This window comes from Nycticebus coucang, chromosome X, assembly GCF_027406575.1.
Source record: "Nycticebus coucang isolate mNycCou1 chromosome X, mNycCou1.pri, whole genome shotgun sequence".
NCBI classification, from domain to species: domain Eukaryota; kingdom Metazoa; phylum Chordata; class Mammalia; order Primates; family Lorisidae; genus Nycticebus; species Nycticebus coucang.
In genome coordinates, this window is record NC_069804.1 from 8,401,735 (window position 1) to 8,424,848 (window position 23,114).

Below are 23,114 nucleotides of genomic sequence, written 5' to 3' on the forward strand. Positions count from 1 at the left end.
GGATGATTCTGTAGGCTTCCTAGTGATGGTTGAAAGATAGGAGGAGCTTTTGGGGAGGGCCCAGAGTGTGTTCCCTAAGGGGACTCTTCTAATCCAGCATGCAGAGCCAGCCTCAGGTGGACTTGGCACAGTGCATGTGAGCCAGGCCAAGAATTTGCTGAGCTCCCTGAGTCTACATGCACATTTCAGTGCTGGTACTTGAGAGGCTCAGTGTGGATGTTAAGGGTCTTCCAGAGTCTCTAGGGTCCAGAAATTTCTGCCAGAGTGGCAGGGGCATATGGCTATGTATGCTGGTTTGGTTCCACATAGTGTAGAGTGTGGAATAGTTGTTATTATGTGGAGTATTTATTATGCTTCTCCATGTGGGAAACTTAAGCTTCTTTTCAGTTCTCTTGGGGCTTTTGATGGGTCTGGCCTCCATGTGCTTTGAATCAGGTATTATTGCCCATAGTTCTACTCTGAGGCTTTAAAAAATGATTATTGTGACTTGATATTGAGTAAAATGACAGAGTCCCTGCTCTAGTGCCCAATTATATTGGCATGGCTGCATCTCAGGGACACCCTGAGTTCACCCTGGTAACCCCTGGACTGTTTTACCCATTCATTTGACATACCAAGTGTCTGGCTCCTGCTAGGGTCTGTGGTAAAGGCAATAGTGACCTTGTTCCTGCCTTCTTGGAGGGGAGCCTAGCATTGTAGAAATCTTTGTACTAATCACAAGTTACCACTTGATAGATGTGCATTAGTGCAGTTACACTGCCAAAGACCTTGTACCCAGTGTCTTCCTGATGTCATTTAAAAGAGAAATCATCAGGTTCGTGGAAATGAGCAGAAATGGTTTCAAAGTAAGCACTAACATTTCTGTTACTTTTGCGATGGTGTACTGCCGACTCACTCTTGGTCAAGGTCCTGGTGAATGGTTCTCCCCTGTCTTTCCTGCCAGGGCTGTTCCCTCAGCCCAGCATTAGCTCAGGCCTCCTCATCCCTGGCCTGTGCTGTCAGTTGGCTCCCTTGTGACAACACCTCAGCCTCTCCCTGCTGTCCACTTTCCCTGTAGCCTAAGTTTGACAAAACAGATTTACTGATGACACACCCTGTTTCAGAGGCATCCTGCCACCTGCAGAGCCCGGTTCAAACCCTTTAGTGCCATACCCACCCTCGCCCCACCTGGACAGGGCTAGGGCAGGTCTCCAGTCCATCTGGGGCTGCTCAAGCACTATAGGTTAGAAGTGACCTTGGTGCTTTTCTCAGACCCTGAATCTATTGCTGCTGAAACCAGCTCTTCCCACATCAAGCTGCACTTGTTTACCTGGATAGCTCTTCCCCTGCCACCCAACTTTGGGAACAGGGTTCCTGAAACTGGAGTTCCCGGACTGGCAGCATTTTATGTATGTATGAGGACAGCATCTTGAGTGTTGTGTAGGCACATTTTTCTAGGGAGATTGATGGGTTGTCTCAGATTCCCAAAGAGATCCAAGACTTAAAAAGAACCGCTTTCCTGGGAGGTTACTCTGCAGCCTTTCCTGGCATGTGGTTAATATACGCTCGGTGGCGCCTGTGGCTCAAGGGGTAGGGCGCCGGTCCCATATGCCGGAGGTGGTGGGTTCAAACCCAGCCCCGGCCAAAAAAAAAAAAAAAAATATATATATATATATATATACGCTTGTTGGATGACTGGAGGGCATAGATGTTTGGCATTTCTCTCCTGTGCTTTTGTTCATGGATTTAGTTGGTGATATATGGAAGGATATGTCTATAAATGATAGAATTCTCATGCCCCAAAGAAAATTGGTTTAGTGACTGCTGAAAGTTGTATTTTTTGTGGTGAGGGGTTGTAGTTAATGCAAAAAATGGCAGGTGTTAAAATCCTTTTGTACTTATTCTTAGAAGCCTATTGCAGGGTTTTCTGCAACGGGGCTCCTATACAAAGAGGGGGGGAGAACTTGATCTCGGCAGTATTTGAAAAGTTTAAGTTAAGATTACAGAGCCCGAAAGGACTGTGATGTCGCTGCCCCTGTGTGCCTCTTGTCCGCATGGATGGCTGAGACCTGTCCTGGTCCTCTGTTGCCTCCCCTGTGATGCCATTTCTAAAGAATGTTATTGTTTAGCCCCTTTGCTCTCCTTGGCCAGTGTGGTTTTCCTTGCCCATTTCAGTTGTATTTACTTCTTCCGCCCATTGTTACTATTTGTTTTCTTTGCCTTCAAATCCTTCCGTAAAATCTCCCCTTTTAATTTTTAAAGATCCCTTCCTGTTTCTTATATTCAGTAGTAAATTAAGAACCAAAATATTATATATAATATTATATTTTATTTTGGCGGGACTATGTCAAGATTCTCATGTAGCAATTTTGGCCATATTAAAAGCAAAAAGCTACTGGGCATGCTGGCACACGCCTATAATCCCAGCTACTCAGGATGCCAAGATGGGACAATTGCTTCAGCCCAGGAGTTCGAAACTAACTTGGGCAACATGGTGAGACCCTGTCTCAAAAATTAAAATGAAATAAAGTAAAAAGCTGGTCATTGACTTCTCTAAATGTAATCTCATCAGAGTAATCATCATTTGAAATTTCTCAAGTGGGTAAGACAGACAAAAATTATTTAAAAGCAGAATTTGGTGCATATTATGCTTATTCCTATAAAGAGTTCTTGGAACTCTTTACTCTTGCTTGGAACCCCTTATCTGAGCCTGTCATGGAAGTACAGGGCCCTGGTTGGTTGTCACATAGGCCTCCAAGTCCTTGACTGCCCTTGCCACATCCTAGTCCCACCACTTCTTAGGTGTATATTTCTGAGCTCACTTACCTTCTGGGTAAAACAGGGATGGTGATAACGGATCTACCTCTTAAAATTATTGTGATACTTGAATGAAATTGTCCCTGTTTGAGCACAGTGCTGGGCTTTGCTGTTAGGTTGGTGAGTGTGGCTATACCATGTGAGTTGTGTCTCCAAACCTGGCAGGGTTGTATGCAGTAGCCCTGCACATTAGGTGCTTTAGTAATGCATATGTACATCTATACATATGTCCTGGAGGATTGTCTTTCCAAGTACTGCTGACTATTACCCAAAGTAAGGAGATCGTTCTATTTTTTTTTTTGAAACAGAGCCTCAAGCTGTTGCCCTTGGTAGAGTGCTATGGCATCACAGCTCACAGCAACCTCCAACTCTTGGGCTTAAGTGATTCTCTTGCCTCAGCCTCCCAAGTAGCTAGGACTACAGGCACCCGCCACAGTGCCCAGCTATTTTTTTTGTTGTCGTTGTTGTCATTGTTGTTTGGCAGGCCTGGGCTGGATTCAAACCCGCCACCTCTGGCGTATGAGGCTGGTACCTTAGCCGCTTGAGCTATAGTCGCCAATCCCAGACCCTAGTTTCTTATCATACTCTGCTACACAGCTCCCAAACAACCGCTCTGCCCAGTCCCCAGAGGGGAAGCCATGCATCTGTTAACACTGCAGCCTACTCTCCCTCCAATCCAGTCTGTCAAGCCTCAGTTCTGCACACCTGTTCATGAGCCTGTTCTGTTGAGACCAGCACCATCTACAAACAGCTCTGGAGCTGCTACCATAGATGATGCGTATTTGGGTGGCAGACTCAGTTGGAGTTGATCAAGTAAATCTGACTCATGCTGTCTACACAATGGAGCACCTATTGGGCATGCCCTGGAGCCCCATAGGTGTTAGGTCAGAGTTGGGGGATGATACCAGTCTTGCCCTGAAGGAACTGAAATACTAGGGGAGTAGGGTGGGAGGGAGGCATGGCAAAGGGAAAAAACAATCCAAATTTGGATATAGCAGCTCCCATGGGTTTCTGGGAATGCACATGCATGTTGAAGTCCTTTTGAGGGTTTGTGGTCTTAAGAGGCCTGGTTCCTTCAGAAACCCCACCATGGACCTGTGCAAGACAGTGTCTCAGGCCAGGTCTGTCTTAAGTGGTCTCAGTTTCAGAAGGGTAGATTTCGCTGTGATCATTGGTAGAGTTAAATGGTAGAACTTAGAGGAGGCTCTAAGAGCTGTAGTGCCCAGTGCAGTAGCCACAGCCACATGCGACTGAATGCTTGAATCATGGTGAGCTCCAAATGAGACGGGCTTGATGTGTAAAACACACTGGATTTCAAACTGTACAAAAAATGTAAAACACCCCATTTATAACTTTTATATTAATTACATCTTGAAATGATAGTATTTTCAATATATTGGGTTAAATTGTGGTTTTAAAATTAATTTTCATGGTTTCTTTTTACTCCTTTAAGTGTGGGCACTAGAAATTATTGAATTAAGTATATGGCTCTCGTGTTTCCGCTGGACAGTGCTACCCTAGAAAATTCTTTCTACCAGCTAGGCTAAAGTTTGTCTTCATTTTACTCTAAATGGTTTCATTAGAGCTTATATATGGTGCTGAACAAAGTGTTTTCATGTCAGCAAAGGAGTGTGCTCTTGATGATGGGCTTGCTGAGAAATTCCTTTTCTCTATTACTGCACTAGAGGGACCCTTGCTGGGTGGTGTGTGCAGATGATGGCTGCGATTGGATGCCCCTCTAGGTGTGGTTTCCTTTGGGTAGTAGGTAGAGTTGCATTTTGGCCTGAGGTCAGCTTACTTTTAAATTATGTTTCCTTGCTACAGTATTAGGCTGCTAAATCAGGATAATAACAATATTCTCCCAATTTTCAGAGGTAGGAAAAAATAACATGGAAGGAAAACAAACATTATTGGGGAGTATGTAATAAATTCCAGAAATCTTGGCATTAGTCCCAGGTTTTCTGCCGCACCACTCCATGGCAAAGATGAGGAAACTGAGGCACAGTGAGACTGAGTCATTTTCTCTGGCTTGTCATCACTAGGAAGTGCTTAAAGTATAGTTTTCTTAAAGTTTTTTTCCTTCTGTAATCTCAGCACTCTGGGAGGCCAAAGTGGGTGGATTGCCTGAGCTCACAGAGTTCGAGACCAGCCTGAGCTAGAGCGAGAGCTTGTCTCTAAAAATATCTGGGCGTTGTAGCGGGCACCTGTAGTCCCAGCTACTTGGGAGGCTGAGGCAAGAGAATCGCTTAAGCCCAGGAGTTGGAGCTTGCTGTGAGCTATGATGCCATGTCACTGTACTGAGGGTGACAAAGTGAAACTCTGTCTCAAAAAAAGAAAAATTCCCTTCAATTTTTAAATAATTATTGCTGTCTCTGTCTGTGATTCAACAAAATACATACTGAGGAACCTTACATTTATTCAGTGACTGGTTTCTGGTTTGTGTCAGGTGTTCTGACTTCCGTCACACCAGTGCCTGACATGACTGAGAACCTGTAGGCGTAGGCTTGTTGGGGGAGCAGAACATGGGGAGGTTTCCTGGTCTTCCTGAATACCTCCTAGACCAGTGGTTCTCAACCTGTGGGTCGCGACCCCTTGGTTTCATTTGTAACAACAACCTTGCAATTAGGAAGGTTGAGAACCACTGTTCTAGACTGATTTGTCTTTGGACAGTTAGACTGTTCTTTGTTGGAGGGTAGAACATCTTGCTAAGATTTTGTCTCTTTGTCTTCTTTCGAAGACAGACTTACATTCAGGTAACCATATTATAGATCAGAAGTTGGCAGGGAGAGTAAAGAACAGAATGAAAGGATAGAGGAGGTCTTGAGGGATATTTCTCAAGCTCTAGTAGTCTGATGAGTCACTTTTCTTCCAAGGATAGACCTATTTAAAAAAAAAAAGAGCTGTCTGAGTGAGGAATGACCATGTCATACACTGTTCTATTGAGTCCTGCATTTCTTATAATGTAGGCTAGGGGTGGAGAACCTTATGGTCATAAGGCCGCATGTGGCCTTCTGATGGAATTCAGATTTCACAGAACAAATCCTTTTATTTTTATTAATACATTTTATTCATCTTTTATTTTATTTTTAAAGTAAACATATTTAAAATACCAAAGAATAAATTAAGTTTCAATGAAATAATCTTCCCAGATTGATTAGCACAATTACAACATTAGTAAGTCTCAAGGGATAAATTCATGGCTGCTATGCTTAGGATTTAGTTCTGACTTCCCTGCCTGACTGGTGCTACTACCACACAAGGCTGGTTGGCGAGAGCTTATGGGGGTTGAGTACTCCAGTGTGTTATCAGCTTTTGACAATGGTGCACTGTGTTTATTTGAAGTGGAATTTGTGAATAGTTACAAAGCTCGATGTTGTTTTTTAATTCTCTCTGCTTAATCAGAATTAAGCAGACATCATGTCAAAGAAGACCAAGTGAACGCTAAAGGAAGAAGGAAGATTTTTTTTTTTAGAGACAGAGTCTCACTCCATCACCCTTGGTAGAGTGCTATGGCATCCACAGCTCACAGCAACCTCCATCTCTTGGGCTTAGGCAATTCTCTTGCCTCAGCCTCCCAAGTAGCTGAGACTATAGGCGCCCGCCACAACGCCCGGCTATTTTTTGTTGCAGTTTGGCCAGGGCCGGGTTTGAACCCGCCACCCTCGGTATATGGGGCTGGCGCCCTACTCACTGAGCCACAGGTGCCTCCCGGAAGAAGGAAGATTTTAATGAGGATTGAGAATTGCAATATTATCTTGTTTCTGTTAAAGATAAGATGATTTGCTTGCTTTGTGATACTGCAACATTAAGGAAATTAAATGCCCATCAGCATTCTAACAGTCATAGGAACCACAGATATTTTAAATTGGAGGGGCATAAAAGGCCATTTTGCAGAAATTAAAAGATGAAAAGCGAAAGCAAAGACAGTTCTTTCAAGCAACAATAAGACCTGGAAATAATGTCACTAAAGCAACTTATAAATTAGCTTATATACTGAGGGAGGGGGTAAAGGGAAGCCATTTAGAAATCATGAAAGAACGCACTGTTGAAGTTGTAGGATGCTTACCCCCCAATAACGTTTGTTTCAAAGTTCAAACAACTACTTCTTTCAAGAAGCGTGATGATCGGCAGCATGAATTAGCCTTTAACTTAACAGAACAACTTCATGCAGTACTTCAAAAGGAAAGTACATATTTAGTTGCTTTTGGATGAATCAACTGATACTGCTGACTCGGTGCAAGTTTTATACTTCAGGTCATAACAGAAGATTTTTTTTTTTTGCTAGGAAGAGTTACTGGCTTTGGGCACTCTTGTGAACAGAACACAGGGAGTAGATACCTTCAACAACTTCAAGATAAATTTGAAGTTGGACTGAATTTGGTAAATTTAGTGAGACTATGTACAGATGGTGCATTTTCCAGGAAAACATGACAGGGAAACACGAAGGGTTTATTGCATAGATAATAAAAGGTATTCATAGATCAGATCCAGATGCTCTCATTTCTTTTCACTGTATCTTGCATCAGCAAAATCTTTGTGCTCAAGCTATTTTTGCAACAAGTTTTAAGTATTTTTTTTTTTTCTTTTTTTTTTTTGTAGAGACAGAGTCTCACTTTATGGCCCTCGGTAGAGTGCCGTGGCCTCACACAGCTCACAGCAACCTCCAACTCCTGGGCTTAAGCGATTCTCTTGCCTCAGCCTCCCGAGTAGTTGGGACTACAGGTGCCCGCCACAACGCCCGGCTATTTTTGGTTGCAGTTTGGCCGGGACCGGGTTTGAACCCGCCACCCTCAGTATATGGGGCTGGCGCGTTACCGACTGAGCCACAGGCGCCGCCCAAGTTTTAAGTATTGTTAACTACGTTTGTGCAAATACAGCATTGTAAGATGCTAAAGTTGAACAATGAGATATTCTGAGGTATTCAGTGTGGATTTGCCATATCATTCTAAAGTGCAAAATTTTATCTCTGTGAAAACAGATAGTTATATTTTATGAAGAACAGAATCAGCAATGTGAATTATTGAAAGATTTCAATAGGAATGCAGCATTTCTGTGTGATATCATATCAGATCAAAATGACTTGCGTGTTTTTTTCCAAGGTAAAAACCAGGTCTGTATATGGTATGTGGCAAAAAAATCTTAAGTGTTTCAAAAAAGCTATGGTATCTTTTTTCAAAATGCCTCTTCAAAAGAAAAAAAAATTTCTTTTTTTTGAGACAGAGTCTCACCATGTCACCCTTGGTAGAGTGCTATGGCATCACAGCTCACAGCAACCTCAAATTCTTGGGCTTAATCGATTCTCTTTCCTCAGCCTCTCAAGTTGCTGTGACTACAGGTACTCACCACAATGCCCAGCTATTTTTGTTTCAGTTGTCATTGTTTTAGCTGGCCCGGGCTGGGTTCAAACCCGCCAACCTTGGTGTATGTGGCTGGCGCCATAACCACTGTGCTCCGGGTGCCTAGCCGAAGGTGTGATTGATTACTCTTTACTTTAAATTCTAGAATTGGAACTTGATGACAAGAGCCAGTTCAATTCCTGTGCATATTCTAAATACATATCTGGGGCAAAAACACAAATTTTAAGTGATTGTTCCAAAAGGCTTTTCAGGATTAGTGTGGTAGGTTTGTGGGATATTCACTACTAATTTAAGCTTTGACAGAGAGATGAGGAATCTTCTAAAAGAGCTTTTCAGCTTCATTTTGGGGAGTGGTCAGCATACCCAAGAATCTGCTGAATGGCATGGACTGTGCTCATCAGCATTGCTGTACCATTTCAGGGAGTTTAGGGGCCTGCAAACTGCTAAGTAAGAACGCTGGCTCTGGAGTGTGAATCTTCGGCTACTGAAAGCTTGGAGAAGCTACGAGCACAGCAAACAGAGTTGAATTCACCACATAAGTAACCACAAGCAGGCTGGTATCCAAGTTCCGGCAGGCTTTGAAATTCACTGTGAGCCCGGTAGCTTAGGAAAGGTGAAGGAAGTCATTATAATTTCCTGAGGATTGGTTTGGAACTGAAACCGACATTAATAGTATCCTCTCTGAATAGCATGTTAAAAACAAGCATGAATTGGAAATATAAAGATTATCTTGTTCTCAAGGACTGGAAAGTGCATTACAAGCACCAAAGGATTACTCTGGCTTTTAGGTGAAGAAAACGTGTGAGGAGTCAGGGTTTCTCCTTGTTCTCCTATCCATCTCTACTTTCCTATAATTAGGTATAGTTGGTGTCAGGGAAAGAGGGTGTGGGCTTCAAGGCACAGGACTGCCACTAACTGCTCTGCCCACCCTCTGTGGCCCAGCAGTCTTCCTGGTTGCTCTCTTGTGGTCATTGGAATAGTGGTTCCCCAGATGTCCATGTCCTAAGCCCTAGAACCTGTGAATATATTGCCTTGTGTGGCAAAATGGATGTTACAGATGTGATTCAGATAAGGATCTTGGAATGGGGAGATGATCCTGGATAATCTGGGTGGGTTCATTGTCATCACGAGGGTCCTTACAAGTAGAAGAGGGAGGCAGGAGAGAGCAGAGAGATGGCACCCTGAGAAAAGACTCAATGGGTCATGGCTGGCTTTGAAAATGAAGGAAGAAACCACAAGTGAGGACCGCAAGTAGCCCCAAAGCTGGAAAAGGTAAGGAAGCAGCTTTTGACCTGAGCCTTCAGAAGGCAGGACCCATTTTAGACTTAGGATCTTCAGAACTGTAAGAGAAGCCACTAAATTTATGGTAATTGATGCAACAGTCATAGGAAACTAGCACAGTCTGAGGCCAGTCTAGTGCAGAAGTGAGAGGTAGCAGGAGGGGAGTGAAAGGGAGCAGCAGGTTTCCATGCTGCCCTGAAGAGGCCACAGCCAGCCAGTGTGATGCTGGGAGCCCTGATTATCTCCATTTTAATGATTAGGAAACTGAGGCCCAGATGGAGTGACTCACCTGAGGTTTCATAGCAGTAAACAGCTGTCTTTTTTTTTTTTTTTTTGAGACAGAGCCTCAAGCTGTCACCCTGGGTAGAGTGCCGTGGCATCACAACTCACAGCAACCTCCAATTCATGGGCTTAAGCGATTCTCTCCTCAGCCTCCCAAGTAGCTGGGACTACAGGTGCCGCCACAAGGCCCGGCTATTTTTTGGTTGTAGTTGTCATTGTTGTTTGGCAGGCCCAGGCTAGATTTGAAACCAGCTCTGGTGTATGTAGCTGGTACCTTAGCTGCTTGGAGCGACAGGCGCTGAGCCGAAACAGCTGTCTTTGAACTGGTGCTGAGATGACCCAGTGCCACCTCTTAAGGATCCCAGCAGGATGTGATAAGGTGAAAGGGAACAAGAAGAAGCCTGCATCTGTGCCATCCATCATTTTCTCTGCTCTCTGGCCCCACTCTTGTAAGAAAAATGCAGCCTTGCTGAGGCCAAGAAATGTGATTTGTTGAGGGGAGAATCTCCATGGGCAGCTCTCTGGGTGGTGGTTGATGCAACTGGGGGGTGGAGTGAGTGAACAGTAGTTGCAGCCTGGGGTGCTGTGCTGCTCAGCCCAGTACTCACTCTCCCAGTCACCCACCTTCCAAAAATGCTAATAACTTACACTGAACTCCCTGCCAGCTTGTTCCTGAAGGTCAAGCATGTGATTCATTCTGAGCCTGTGAATTAAAGATATCCCCCAAGAGGGTAAGAAAAAAGACTGTCTCTTAACTACCTGGGTGCGAGTGTAAGGGGGTGGTAAAGCGCTTTGGTGATCTCTAGCAAACATTTACTGTAAGCTCGTATCCGTCACTTAACATAAAGAGCAGAAAATTGGGACATGCCTAAATTGATGACCTCAGGTGCCTGCTAAATAAATTGTGGTCTACTGCACGTGCTGGAAGATTCAAGTATCATAGAAAGTGATGACAGAAAGCACATGAGGAAATACCCAACTGAAAAAACAATCAGTGTTTGAAATTGTATCTAGTATGTTATCGGGGAAAATGTAGGAAAAAGAGGGATGCAAAATAAGCTAAAATGCAAATCCAAGGCTTCTGGATCATGAGTAGTTTAGTCCCTGCTTTTTAAATTTATTTCACTGTCTGAATGTTTAACATTGAATTCAAGACATGAGGGAAAAAGCCTCATGTCCTTTGACCTTGAAATTTAGTTCTAGTAATTTTTTCTAAAATGTAAATACAATTTATGAGTTTTATAGACACAGATATTCCTTTTGTCATCTCCCCCATGCCACCCCCCCACCCGGGAAAGAGGGAGATGGTGGGAAAGGAGGAGATTCATTATCATTAAAAAAAATGAGATATTAGGCTGGCACAGTGACTGTAGTCCTAGCACTCTGGGAGGCCTAGTGGGTGGATTGCCTGAGCTCACAGGTTCGAGACCAGCCTGAGCCAGAGTGAGAACTCATCTCTAAAAATAGCTGGGCGTTATGGCAGGCACTTGTCGTCCCAGCTACTGGGGAGGCTGAGGCAAAAGAAGTGCTTGAGCCCAAAAGTTTGAGGTTGCTATGAGCTATGATGCCATGGCATTCTACCAAGGGCAACAAAATGAGACTCTAGTCTCAAAAAAAAAAAAAAATTAAAAAATTGAGATATAATTCATATATGCTATAATACTATTTTTAAGTCTACAATTCATTAATTTTTACTATACCACTACTATCTAATTCTGTCACTACTGTCTAATTCCAGAACATTTTCATCCCTCCAAAAGGAAATCCTTTGCCCATTAGCAGTCACTCCCCATTCCCTCTTTCTGTCAGCCCTTGGCAACTGCTGATCTCTGTTTCTATGGATTTGCCTATTCTGGACATTTTCTGTAGATGAAACCTCATGACATGTGGCCTCTGTGTCTGGCTTCTTTCACTCAGCACAGTGACTTTAAGGTTCATCTATGTCACAGCATGTATCAGTACAGTTGACCCTTGAAAATCATGGGTTTGGGGTGTTTGGGTTCAGCTCCTGTAGCTCAGCGGCTAGGGCACTGGCCACATATACCAGGGCTGCCAACAACAATAACAACTACCACAAAAAAATAGCCAGATGTTGTGGTGGGGGCCTGTAGTCCCAGCTACTTGGGAGGCTGAGGGAAGAGAATCACTTCAGCCCAAGAGTTTGAGGTTGCTGTGAGCTGTGATGCTACAGCACTCTACTGAAGGTGACATAATGAGACTCTGTCTCCAACCAAAAAAAAAGAAAATCACGGGTTTGGACTGCATAGGTCCTCTTATTCTTCCACCTGTGCCATCCCTGAGACAGTACGACCAAACCCTCCTCCGCTTCTCAGCCTGCTCAGATGAGGATGACGACCTTCATGGCGATCTGCTTAATGAATAGTAAATACATTTACTCTTCCTGTGACTTTCTTAATACATTTTTTTCTCTAGATTATTATTATTATTATATATTTTTTGAGACAGAGCCTCAAGCTGTTGCCCTGGGTAGAGTGCTGTGGCATCACAGCTCACAGCAACCTCCAACTCCTGGGCTCAAGAGATTCTCCTGCTTCCACTTCCTAAGTAGCTGGGACTACAGGCACCCGCCACAACGCCCGGCTATTTTTTGGTTGCAGCCATCATTGTTGTTTGGCGGCCCAGGCTGAATTCGAACCCGCCAGCTTAGGTGTATGTGGCTGGCGCCTTAGCCTCTTGAGACACAGGTGATGAGCCTCTCAAGATTATTTTTATAAGAACACAGGATATAATATGTATAACATACAAAATATGTATTAATTGACTGTTTATGTTATTGGTAAAGCTTCTAGCAGCAATAGGCTATTAGTTTAAGTTTTAGGGTAGTTAAAAGTTATATGTGGATTTTTGACTGGGCGGGGTGTTAGCTTTTTACTATTTTTGAGAAAAATGATCTTCAATTTATTAAAAGCATTAATGATGCTTTTGTAAGAAGACAAAATTGAATTGCTGATTTATTTGCTCAGATTATCTATTTTTATTTCCATGTATTAAAAAAGATTCTACAGGCCAGGCGTGGTGGCTCACGCCTGTAGTCCCAGCGCTGTGGGAGGCCGAGGTGGGTGGATTGTCTGAGCTCAGACGTTCAAGACCAGTATGAGCAGCAGTGAGCCAGAGTAAGACCCCGTCTCTACTAACAACATCAAAAACAGCCAGCACCGCCAGAGGAAGAAGAAAATCAACAAAAAAGGAGTACTTCAAACAAAGAAGAATGAACAAGCAAACTGAAATTAAAAAAAAAAAAAAAGATTCTACAAGCAGAAATGAGAAATTTCTCTAACCAGCTGATCTGCTGGCCCTGGTTATTCCAGAACGCTGTACTTTTGGACTGTCAATATGGGAATCTCATCAAAGTTGGAACTAACTAGAAGTGGGGGCTGGGGGGTACCAGGCATGGTCAGAGAAACAGGGATCTTAGAACAGAGTGCTTTTTCTTTTTAGATCTACTTTTATTTGTAATTGTGTGTTCAGCTTTTGAACTAGTAAAAGCAAATGTAATGAGAAGTAACTATATTTACAAAAATAGGAAATATTCCCCCTAGTGACAATTTACCCCACAGGATTAAGTAGCTTGGGGAATTAAAATTAGGTATAAACAAAATTCATGGTGGTCTTTGAGAGGATGAACCATTGGATTGTGCTACAACAGGAGTATTGGGGAGATGCTGAGATTTCAGGGTCTTTTTTTATTTAAATGGCCTCATTTGATGACAGTTTGGTGGTTTGAGCTCCCCTGTTATGTAGTTTATAGTTTCTTTCTGTCTCCTTCCCCTTGTTGATAAGCTGCTGTTTTCTCTGTGCTGCTATTTGTAGTAATGTGTTTCTTTTCACCTTTCTCTTTTGCTTTCTTGTAAGGAGAATAAGCTGCAATGTTACTATTGCTCTGCTTTTGTATAATACGTGAATGAATGTGGGGAAGCCGAAAGACTTAAATGCATTGAGGGAAGAGGGAAAGAATGGACTCCTTTACTGGAGAACTGAAAAATATTTAAAAACTTGGGCGGCGCCTGTGGCTCAAGGAGTAGGGCGCCGGTCCCATATGCCAGAGGTGGTGGGTTCAAACCCAGCCCCGGCCAAAAAAAAAAAAAAAAAAAAACTCAATCCCGCCTTATCTTCTACAGGTAGTTTTTGACATATTTCTAACTTTTTGTTCAATTCCACTAGATGTGTTTTCTTTTTGTATTCAACTTAGACCTGGGGTTATCTGAGGTTTTAGCCTTTCTGCACACTGAGCAGTATCTGCTTTTCACCTAACTTTGTATTCAGGTCATACAATCCCTACATTAGAATTAGCATTAGCATTTTTATTTTTTTCCATTCTTTTATATTGATAAAATAATACAAACAAAATGCATTTGATAAAATAATGCAAACAAAATAATACAAGTAAAATCCCTGCTGGATTCTGGTTGAGTGAGGAGACTAAGCAGCTAACCTTTGTTTATGTGGAGAATGCATACGCATGCGATAAACATGGCCGAGAGTGGTGTTTTGTGCCCAGTAGACTCAGTGATTGTAAGGACAAACATGGCTCCTGGGTAGTGCAGTTGGTAGAGGTTTGGCAGTGATAATTTGTATAGGGTTGTGCTGATCTTTGCAGGGCAGATGGGATTGGGGTATGAGAGGGGAGTAGAAGCCTGTCCACAGGTCCAGGAAAGACCGAGAACAAGATTGTTCAGTTTGGAATGGGTGTGATGTTTTGGGAGGCAGACGAACAGACCCATCTGCTTGGAAGAAAAGATTGTAGTGGTGGGTGGTGCTAGGGAGTCAAAATAAAAAGAGCCAGAAACTTTATATGGTCTTGGCGTGGGGAGGACTTTTAACACCAGTCCACTTTTTGCACAGACGGCCAAGTGGGGGATGATTGGTGGCAGGATGCAGCCTACCACCTTGCTGTGGTGCTCACTGTCCACCAGTCGAGTCTGAGATCCTTCCCCAGTGGCTCTGGCCTTATCCCAACATACAGGAACCATGCTTTTTAGCTAATAGCAGCCAAAAAACGTTCCTTGCTGATAAATTAACACTGGAAGAACTCCAGTGTACCAACTCCCAATATTGCCCTTCTGGCAATAAAAGGGGAGCTAAGATTTGCTCAGCTCTCCTCACTGTAGAGATGTGGTCAAAGAGAGTCTGAAACTGAATAACTCCTTTGAAGTGATTTACTCATTGCTGAAGTCATGTTACCCACCAACACCTTTCCTGGGAGAAAAACATCATTTGCTATTGATATAATATATCTAGAATATTCCAACGAATAGTATGTGCTATCCAAGAGAGAACCACAAAGTCTCTGGTTCACAAATATTTCAGAATGATAATTAGGCAAATAAATCTAGACATTCTCAATGCTGTTATTGAAAATTGTACCAGAATTTGTACAATGAAGCTGCAACTATCTGGACGGACGTCTTGAGGATGTACCTTACTCATAGGTGGATGGATGAATCAAAAGAGTAGTGTGTATATTCATTTTAATGTTCTTGAATAGGAAAACATGTTTTGTGCATTTCATTGCCCCCTACTAGAGGATCATCCCACAAATGTCTGCTAAACTGTCTGATGAACTATGAATGGATGTCAGGGCTTAGGTATTAGTTTTCAGTTGATACATGATAATTTACTCAAAAATTTAGTGGCTTCAAATGACCGTAAGCATTATTTTACATGATTTGTGTGTTACAGAAATTTGGGAGTAGTTAAGGTAGGCAGTTCTTGCTTGGGTCTCATAAGGTTGTGGTCAAGCTGCTGGCCAGGGCTGCAATCATCTGAAGGCTTGATGAGGGTTGGCGAATCCATGTCTATGGTGGTTCCCTTACATGGCTGGCAAGTTGGTATTGGCAGGACTCCTTGGTTCCTGTCCATATGGGCCTCTCCACAGGGATGTTCGAATGTTCTTGCAGTGTGGCTGCTGGTTTCTCCCCAGAGCCAGTGGTCTAGGACAGTGGTTCTCAACCTTCCTAATGTTGCGAGCCTTTAATACAGTTCCTGTGGGTCACGACCCACAGGTTGAGAACCGCTGGTCTAGGAGGACAAGGTGAGCCCTTTGTACTTCTGAGACCAACTGTAAGAAATTGATGACTTCTTTATGTTTATAGAGAACTTGCTCTTGGAGTTAACTGGCCTCCGAGAAGTGTGATTCCTCTTTGCCTTGCTTTGAGGCACTCATTTTGTGCATGATCACACGAACTCCATGCTTTGTTCAGAAAGGAAACAGAGTCATGAGACATGGATTCTACATAAAGCCAAAATAAAATTCATGAAAATAGTAGAAGTATCATTCAGTTTATTTTTGGAGTAAGTAGTATAGAAGTGTTATTAAAATAACCTGGTTGCTTTTTAGAGTGAAAACAGAAAAATATGAACTTTTAAAAATTTTATAACAGTTCTGAGTTGTAAAATAACTGGATTGGGCTCAGCAGTGCTGTAAGGATGGATTTCCTACCTACATTTGTTGATCAAAATGAGATCATGTATGTAAATGTGCTTAGAATGTGCCTCTGTTTGGGCATTTTTCTCTAGGCTTATTTGTGAATCTTATTCTAGAATAGTAACAATATATGCTTAGGACTCAATTTGTGTTAAAGTGGATTGTTTTTGCTGTGGTTTGGTCCCATGCAGGCCTTGAATCATGCAAAAAACCCTGCCTTTACCTGCTTGACTTGGAGCTATGCCATGAGCGTACCATTCCCAACTGGTAAAGGAATGGTGCGTTGTGACATGAGAGTGTGTACTAGATTCATCTCCTGATGTGATCATTTTTTAGCGCATTGTGTTTGGCAGGATATCTGTGGCATATATTACCTTCTATGTATGTCTGTTTTTATATTGACTCTAACTTCTTAAAACCATGTGTTTAAAATGAAGATGAAATGGAGAGTCAGATCAGTGTCATTCTGGTAGTGTTTACCGGTTTCTAACTGCTACTGGCAGAGATAGCCTTGTTGTCCAACCAGTTTGGGAAAATCACATGTTCAGAATTCAGGCTGGTCTCATGGGGCCTGGCTGTGGTTGTGTCTCACTTTCTTGGGGCCAAGGACTTGAACAGAAGAAGTGGGAGGATTGAGTTAGTGAAATTTAGGTTATCAGATTCCCATGATACCAGTCAGTGTGCATTTATAGGGGCAGTCCAAGAGATGGCTGTCCAGACTCAATTATAGTTGTGTTTCATTTTCTACACCGGCTGCTTTCCAGACACTGTCTTGTCATCAGTGGGATCATAGGGTGGAGGAGGGGAAAACTAGTTACAGAATGTGAAATCCCTTTACCTTCGCTGCTTGTCCAGCCCAGGTTTTCTTAATCAGATTTCCTTCAAGGAGAGACACGTGCTTTTGTTGTTGTTCTCCTGAAAAACAAAATTGGAAATTTCTGATTCCTACCATGTAAGGAATATAGGAAGTAGTTAGTGGGGATCTCATTGTATTATTTCCTTGCATGGGTCTTTGTATTTGGTCAATGGTTAATGTTTAATTCATTAACGTCTGACCACTGGTAGATGAAAATACTACAAATGCATTTTGTATGGATTTAAGCTGGTGTTCGTGTGTAACGTGTGGAAACTGCAAGTTGGGGGGGGGACATTTCTCAGGGAATGAGAATGGAGCACAGGTGCTCTCCTATTGTTCTGGAAGAACTGCATTCCATTGCCATCACCTCATTAAACATACTGTTTGGCAGAAGATGGTTGTTTTACCTGTTTTGTTAGTAACCGTATCTATTTTCCCTGGTATTTAAATTTGCATTTAGAGATAGTAATGCTTTTTAAATATGAGTGTACTAATATAGTTATCGATTATTGTTTAGGCAAAGCCAGTGAATTAATTTTCCAACCAAATAATTGGAGCAAAAGCAGTCAATTAGATAATTATAGTTTTGTATTAAAACCTAATTCTAGAGTTAGTTAACTTATATTGACTTTACTTTCACATTTTTTTCATAATTTTATTTTGCAGGATAACAAAGCCGTTGACCTTTGCCGATTGTGTTGGGGACGAGCTTCCTTTAGGATGGGAAACTGTGTATGATAAACAAATTGGAATTTATTACATGGACCACATAAATAGTAAGTAGAGTGCCAAATTTGTGGCATTTTATGAGAATGAGTTTTCATGTTGAATCTCAAAGATGCTAATAGCTTCAATGTAGAGTGAAACAGTCAGTGCTGGCCAATGCAGCATTAAATGGTGTTTTGTGAGTGTAATTGGAGTTTTCATTAGCTGAGTTCTTTAAAAAGTGAAGCAGTTATGGAGCAGTGTTTTGCTTGTGTCTTGCTGAAGACTGCATGTAATATTTTTGATGAATGTTTTTTAAATATCTAATATAATGAATAAACTTCCCTGGCAGTCGGGAAATAGAAATACCTCTCGTAATGAAAAGTTGTTTATTGCAAATGGAACTTACACATTCTTGAAACGATAAGGGGTACCTTACCTTCATTTTTTTCTTATATATTTAACTAATATACAAACCTTTTTGAAACATCCTAGCAAGCACACCTTCCTGTGTGGGCGTAGCTTTAAGTTTTCTTTCCTTTCTAACCATTTCGAGGTAGAATCCATGGAACATAAATGAACCATTTTAGAGTGAGCACTTCAGAAAATACTGTCCTAAAATAAAATTACAATTAAAAAAGAAATATATATATATGGCTCGGTGCCTGTGGCTCAAGCGGCTAAGGTGCCAGCCACATACACCTGAGCTGGCGGGTTCGAATCCAGCCTGGGTCTGCCAAAGAACAATGACGGCTGCAACCAAAAAATAGCCAGGTGTTGTGGTGGGCGCCTGTAGTCCCAGCTACTTGGGAGGTGGAGGCAGGAGAATGGCTTGAGCCCAGGAGTTGGAGGTTGCTGTGAACTATGATGCCACAGCACTCTACCCAGGGTGACAGCTTGAGGCTCTGTCTCAAAAAATAAATAAATAAGTAAATAAAAAATAAAGGGAGTAGTTCAGTAGCATCTGGTACATTCATGGTATTATACAATCATCACTGTTATCTAGTTTTGGAACATTTTCATCACCCAAAGGGAAACCTTGTTCCTGTTAACCACTCGTCATTCCTCCTGCCCCAGCCTCTGGTGATTGTCAGTCTGTGTTCTGTCTCCAGCACTTGCTGCCTATTCATGGGTAGTTCATATAAATGGAATCAGGCAATATGTCAACTTTTATGTCTGGCTTCTTTCAGTTGATGTGTTTTTGAGGTTCTTCCATGTTCTAGGATGTATTACACCTTCATTCCTTTTGGTGGTCAAATAACATTCCGTTGTGTAGACGAAGCGGAAGGACTTGAGAATATGAAGACAACTGAGGCTGGGCCCTTGCCATCTAGGTGCTCAGGGTTTAGGTGGGAAACAGAAAAGATAGAAAAATACTCAAGGGTTGATTGTAAGCAGGAAGAAGGGCAGTCATAGCCACAGCAGGGGAGGGATAGACGTGCCTAGAGGCCAGAGAAGCTTTTAGAAAAGAGGTGCCCTTGCAGGAAGTCTGGTAGGAAGGCAGCTTTCCTGGGGCAGAAGAGGACAGAATCAGCCTGACCGGGGCACAGGGGAGCCAGGCAGGCATTTTTATGGACTTTGCAAAAGTTAAGTCCATGTAGAGGATGTTTGTAAGGAAAAGGACAGAAAATAGAGATGAAGTTGGCAAGTGGGTTTCAGGATTCCTGTATCAGGCCAAGGAGGTAGGACTTTGTGCTTTAAAAGAGCTTCCTGTGTGAGAGAATTGTAGCAGAATTGGGGAGGTAACTTGGTGAATCCCTGGGGATGGTTTTGGTGGGATGAAACTGGAAGCAGGATGATTGTGGAGGAAGGTCACAAGGGTCTGATGGAACTAAGGGGACACGGAGAGAAGAACGTGTTGCCAGTCATCATTATGCCTAGGGGGCAGGAACCCTTCTTGATGCCCCATGGAATATTCTGGGAGGGAGAAGAGCAAGAGTTTTTGAGGGTGAGTCCCAGGTTGGATTCCCAGGTTGACTCCATGGATAGAATTGCTTCCTGTGAGTGGGAAGGCTGAGGGAGGAGCAGGTGTGTGTTGTGTCATTTTTGGTCTTGTTCTGCTCTTGGCAGTGAAAGGATGGTGTGAAGAACGAGTTCTGCCACATCACATGACTTGGAATTAGTCAGCATCTGTCCAGTTGGAGATGTGTTCAGGAGGTAGTGGGGAATGACAGGTTGGGGCATAGGAGGAAGGCTGGAGCTGGAGGTAAGCAAGAGAGCTGGAGAAGAGAAAGCAGGAGCAGGGGGTGGGAGGAGAGGGCGTCAGTGAGGAATGAGAAAAACTGCACTGCACGGCCTGGAGGGTAGGTGGCCTGGCAGTGGAGGTGACAGGTGAGGGGGCAGGCCAGGCCAGGGTACAGTCGGTTCATAGTGCCCCCACATGCAGAGAGTCAGTGAGAAGATGGCTAAAGTAGCTATTAGTGTGCTGGTTCCAAGCTCATTTGGGTTCATCTCCCCCAACACAGAGTTTGGCCTTTATTGGTAAAAAAATAGTCATGTGTTATCTTCCCTCCACCATTGGACTATTTCATCTCTATAGTTTTCTTCTCAACTGTAGATATGTAAATTGAAGACGTTATATACTTTGGAAAGGTTCATGATTGGGAATCTTCCCTAATGTGCATCCTGGTAATTAACTAATTTTCATATTGGTTGATATACACGACTATTGGTCAACCTGAAGATTTTACTTGTTTTTAAGACAGAGTCTCACTTTGTTGCCCTCATAGAGTCCTGTGGCGTCACAGCTCACAGCAGCCTCAAACTCCTGGGTTTAAGTGATTCTCTTGTCTCAGCCTCACAAGTAGCTGGGACTATAGGTGCCTGCCACAGTGCCCGGCTATTTTTAGAGACCGGGTTTTGCTTTGGCTCAGGCTGGTCTCGAACCTGTGAGATGGGGCAACGCATCCATCTCAGCCTCCTAAGTGCTGGGATTACAGGTGTGAGCCAATGTGGCGGGCTGAAGATTTGACTTTTAAGCCACTATGTGCTTGCTCTTTTGATTTCAGAGCTTACCCAGATTGAGGACCCCCGAGAGCAGTGGCGGCGAGAGCAGGAACGCATGTTGAAGGAATATTTAATTGTAGCCCAAGAAGCTCTCAATGCCAAGAAAGAAATCTACCAGATTAAGCAGCAGCGGTTCGAGCTGGCTCAAGAGGAATACCAGCAGCTGCACAAAATGTGTGAGGACGACAGCCGGTCCTACGCCAGCTGTGAGTTGCCTTGTCTCCTTTGGTTAACACTTGTGCCTTTTAAAGCCATCTCTCTGGCTCTCTGGTAGGCTGTCTACAAATGCTGAACTTCTCTTGGGTAAGACAGCTTCATAAAGGTTCTAATTGCATACTGTTAGGTAATCAGTATTCCATACCAGAATCAGATGGCCTCTAGTAGCCACTCCTGTAGCAAAGCTTTATCAAGTGCCTACTTTGAGCCTACGCGCTAGGATATGGAGCTTACATTTAGGTAGGGAAGGTTAAAAAAAAAATAAGCAAACAAAATTTCACGTAGTGACAGGAAGCAACCTTCTGTCTCAAGTTTGTCAGTTTTGAAGGCTTCTGTTAGAGATCTGTGCAGCTACTACTGCTTGTCTGGGGCAATATCTTGGGAAATCTACATGGTAGTTTCATGAATCTTGGGTGGAGAGGCTCAGGAACCTTCAGCCTTGTCAAGCATCTGTCTCTTTGTAGAGACCTTTCCTGGGCTTTAGGTGTTATTGGGCAGTAACGCGAAGGACGAATATAGTATAACCCAAAGAGTCAGGGGACTCTCTTTCTGTCCTTCAAGTAAGATGACGGTTCACTGCGCTTCTCCAAAGGGATCCTTCCTTAGTTTTGGAGGCTGCCAGAGAGGGCTTTCATTTCATTAGTACTCATCAAACACTCAGGCAGTAAAGGAACCAGATCTGGTCTCAGAAGTTAAAGCATTTTGTTATCAGCCACTACTTAAACCAATCCCTTCCCAACAGAGCTGCGACAGTACTATGTTGTACTTCATAAAAACCTAAGTCTCTTTGAGGTGTGGGGGCAACTTTCTTGTCACATTATTGCCATATTGCCAGGGTAGACATCAAATACATAGCCAAACCTTTATTCTGTATTGCAAGTCAGAATGGTGTTATGACCAAGGGGCCACACATCTTATTGCACCTACTGTTGAAGGCAAAGAAGCCGTAGAAGCTGTGGACAGTGGTGGGATTTTCCCTTTGCAATAGGAATTTAAGATATTCCTATTACTATGTGCCTTAAGGGAAACGGGGGCTCAGGTTTTGGTGGTGTATTGTCATCTTATCTCTTTTTTTTTTTGAGACAGAGTCTCACTTTGTCACCCTCAGTAGAGTGCTGTCGTGTCATAGCTCACAGCAACCTCCAGCTCTTGGGCTTAGGCGATTCTCTTGCCGAGTAGCTGGGACTTTAGGCACCTGCCACAATGCCTGACTATTTTTTTGTTGCAGTTTGTCTGGGGCTGGGTTTGAACTTACCACCTTCCATATCTGGGGCCAGTGCCCTACTCACTGAGCCACAGGCGCCACCCGTTATCTTATCTCTTATTCATCAGATGTGGGTACATACTACTAGTTCATTTTTTTTTTTTTAACTTTCCATCAGAATGTGATAGGTCAGCTCAGTAGTGATTTTTAGAGGCTAGTTTCTTATCTCCACAGTTATCTTTTCTTGTAACGTCTTTGGTTTTGGTATTAGGGTGTAATACTGGCCTAGTGGAATGAATTGGGAAGTGGTTCTCTCCTCTTTTTGAAAGAGTTTTGTAGGATTAGTTAATATTAATGCATTCTTAACTATTTGATAAAATTCACCAGAAAATCCACCTGGGCTTGTAGTTTTTTGTGGGAATGTTTTCAACTGAAAATTCAGTACTGTTAACAGATACAGAGCTATTCAGATGTTTTATTTCTTCTTGAATCAGTTTTGGTATTTATGTTTCAAAGAACTTGCCTAATTCATCTAATCTAAAAGTTGGTAAACGTTTCTATAAAGGATCAGCTAGTAAATATTTTATGCTTTGTAGGCCATATGATCTCAGTCCCAGCTAATCATTTTTGTGGTTATAGTGCAAAAGCAGTCAGAGAATATGTAGAAAAATATGTGTGGCTGTGTTCCAATAAAAGCATAAAAACAGGTAACAAGGTAGATTTAGCCCACAGGGAGTTTGCCAACCCATGATTTAAGTTGTCATGTCTAAAGTTGTTCATAGAATTCTCTTATTATCCTTTTAATGTCTGTAGGCTCTGAGGTGGTATCCTCTTTTTAATTCCTGATATTAATAATTTTTGTCTTTTCTTTTTTCTTAATCAGTATAGCTAAACTTCTGTAGATTTTATTTATCTTTACAATGAATTTTTGGCCTTTCACCTTCAATTTCATGTCTTTTTTTCTAT

General features: G+C 42.7%; 1 protein-coding gene across 3 annotated transcripts in view; it reads left to right on the forward strand.

Moving 5' to 3' along the window:
* WWC3 (WWC family member 3) overlaps positions 1-23,114 on the forward strand; it is a 132,382-nt gene that overhangs the window by 30,275 nt on the left and 78,993 nt on the right. For all 3 annotated transcript variants that reach the window (XM_053580064.1, XM_053580062.1, XM_053580063.1), the window contains exons 3-4: positions 17,684-17,793; positions 20,731-20,934. In XM_053580064.1, coding sequence (XP_053436039.1) covers positions 17,684-17,793; positions 20,731-20,934 — 314 coding nt within the window. The remainder of the gene's footprint in view (positions 1-17,683; positions 17,794-20,730; positions 20,935-23,114) is intronic.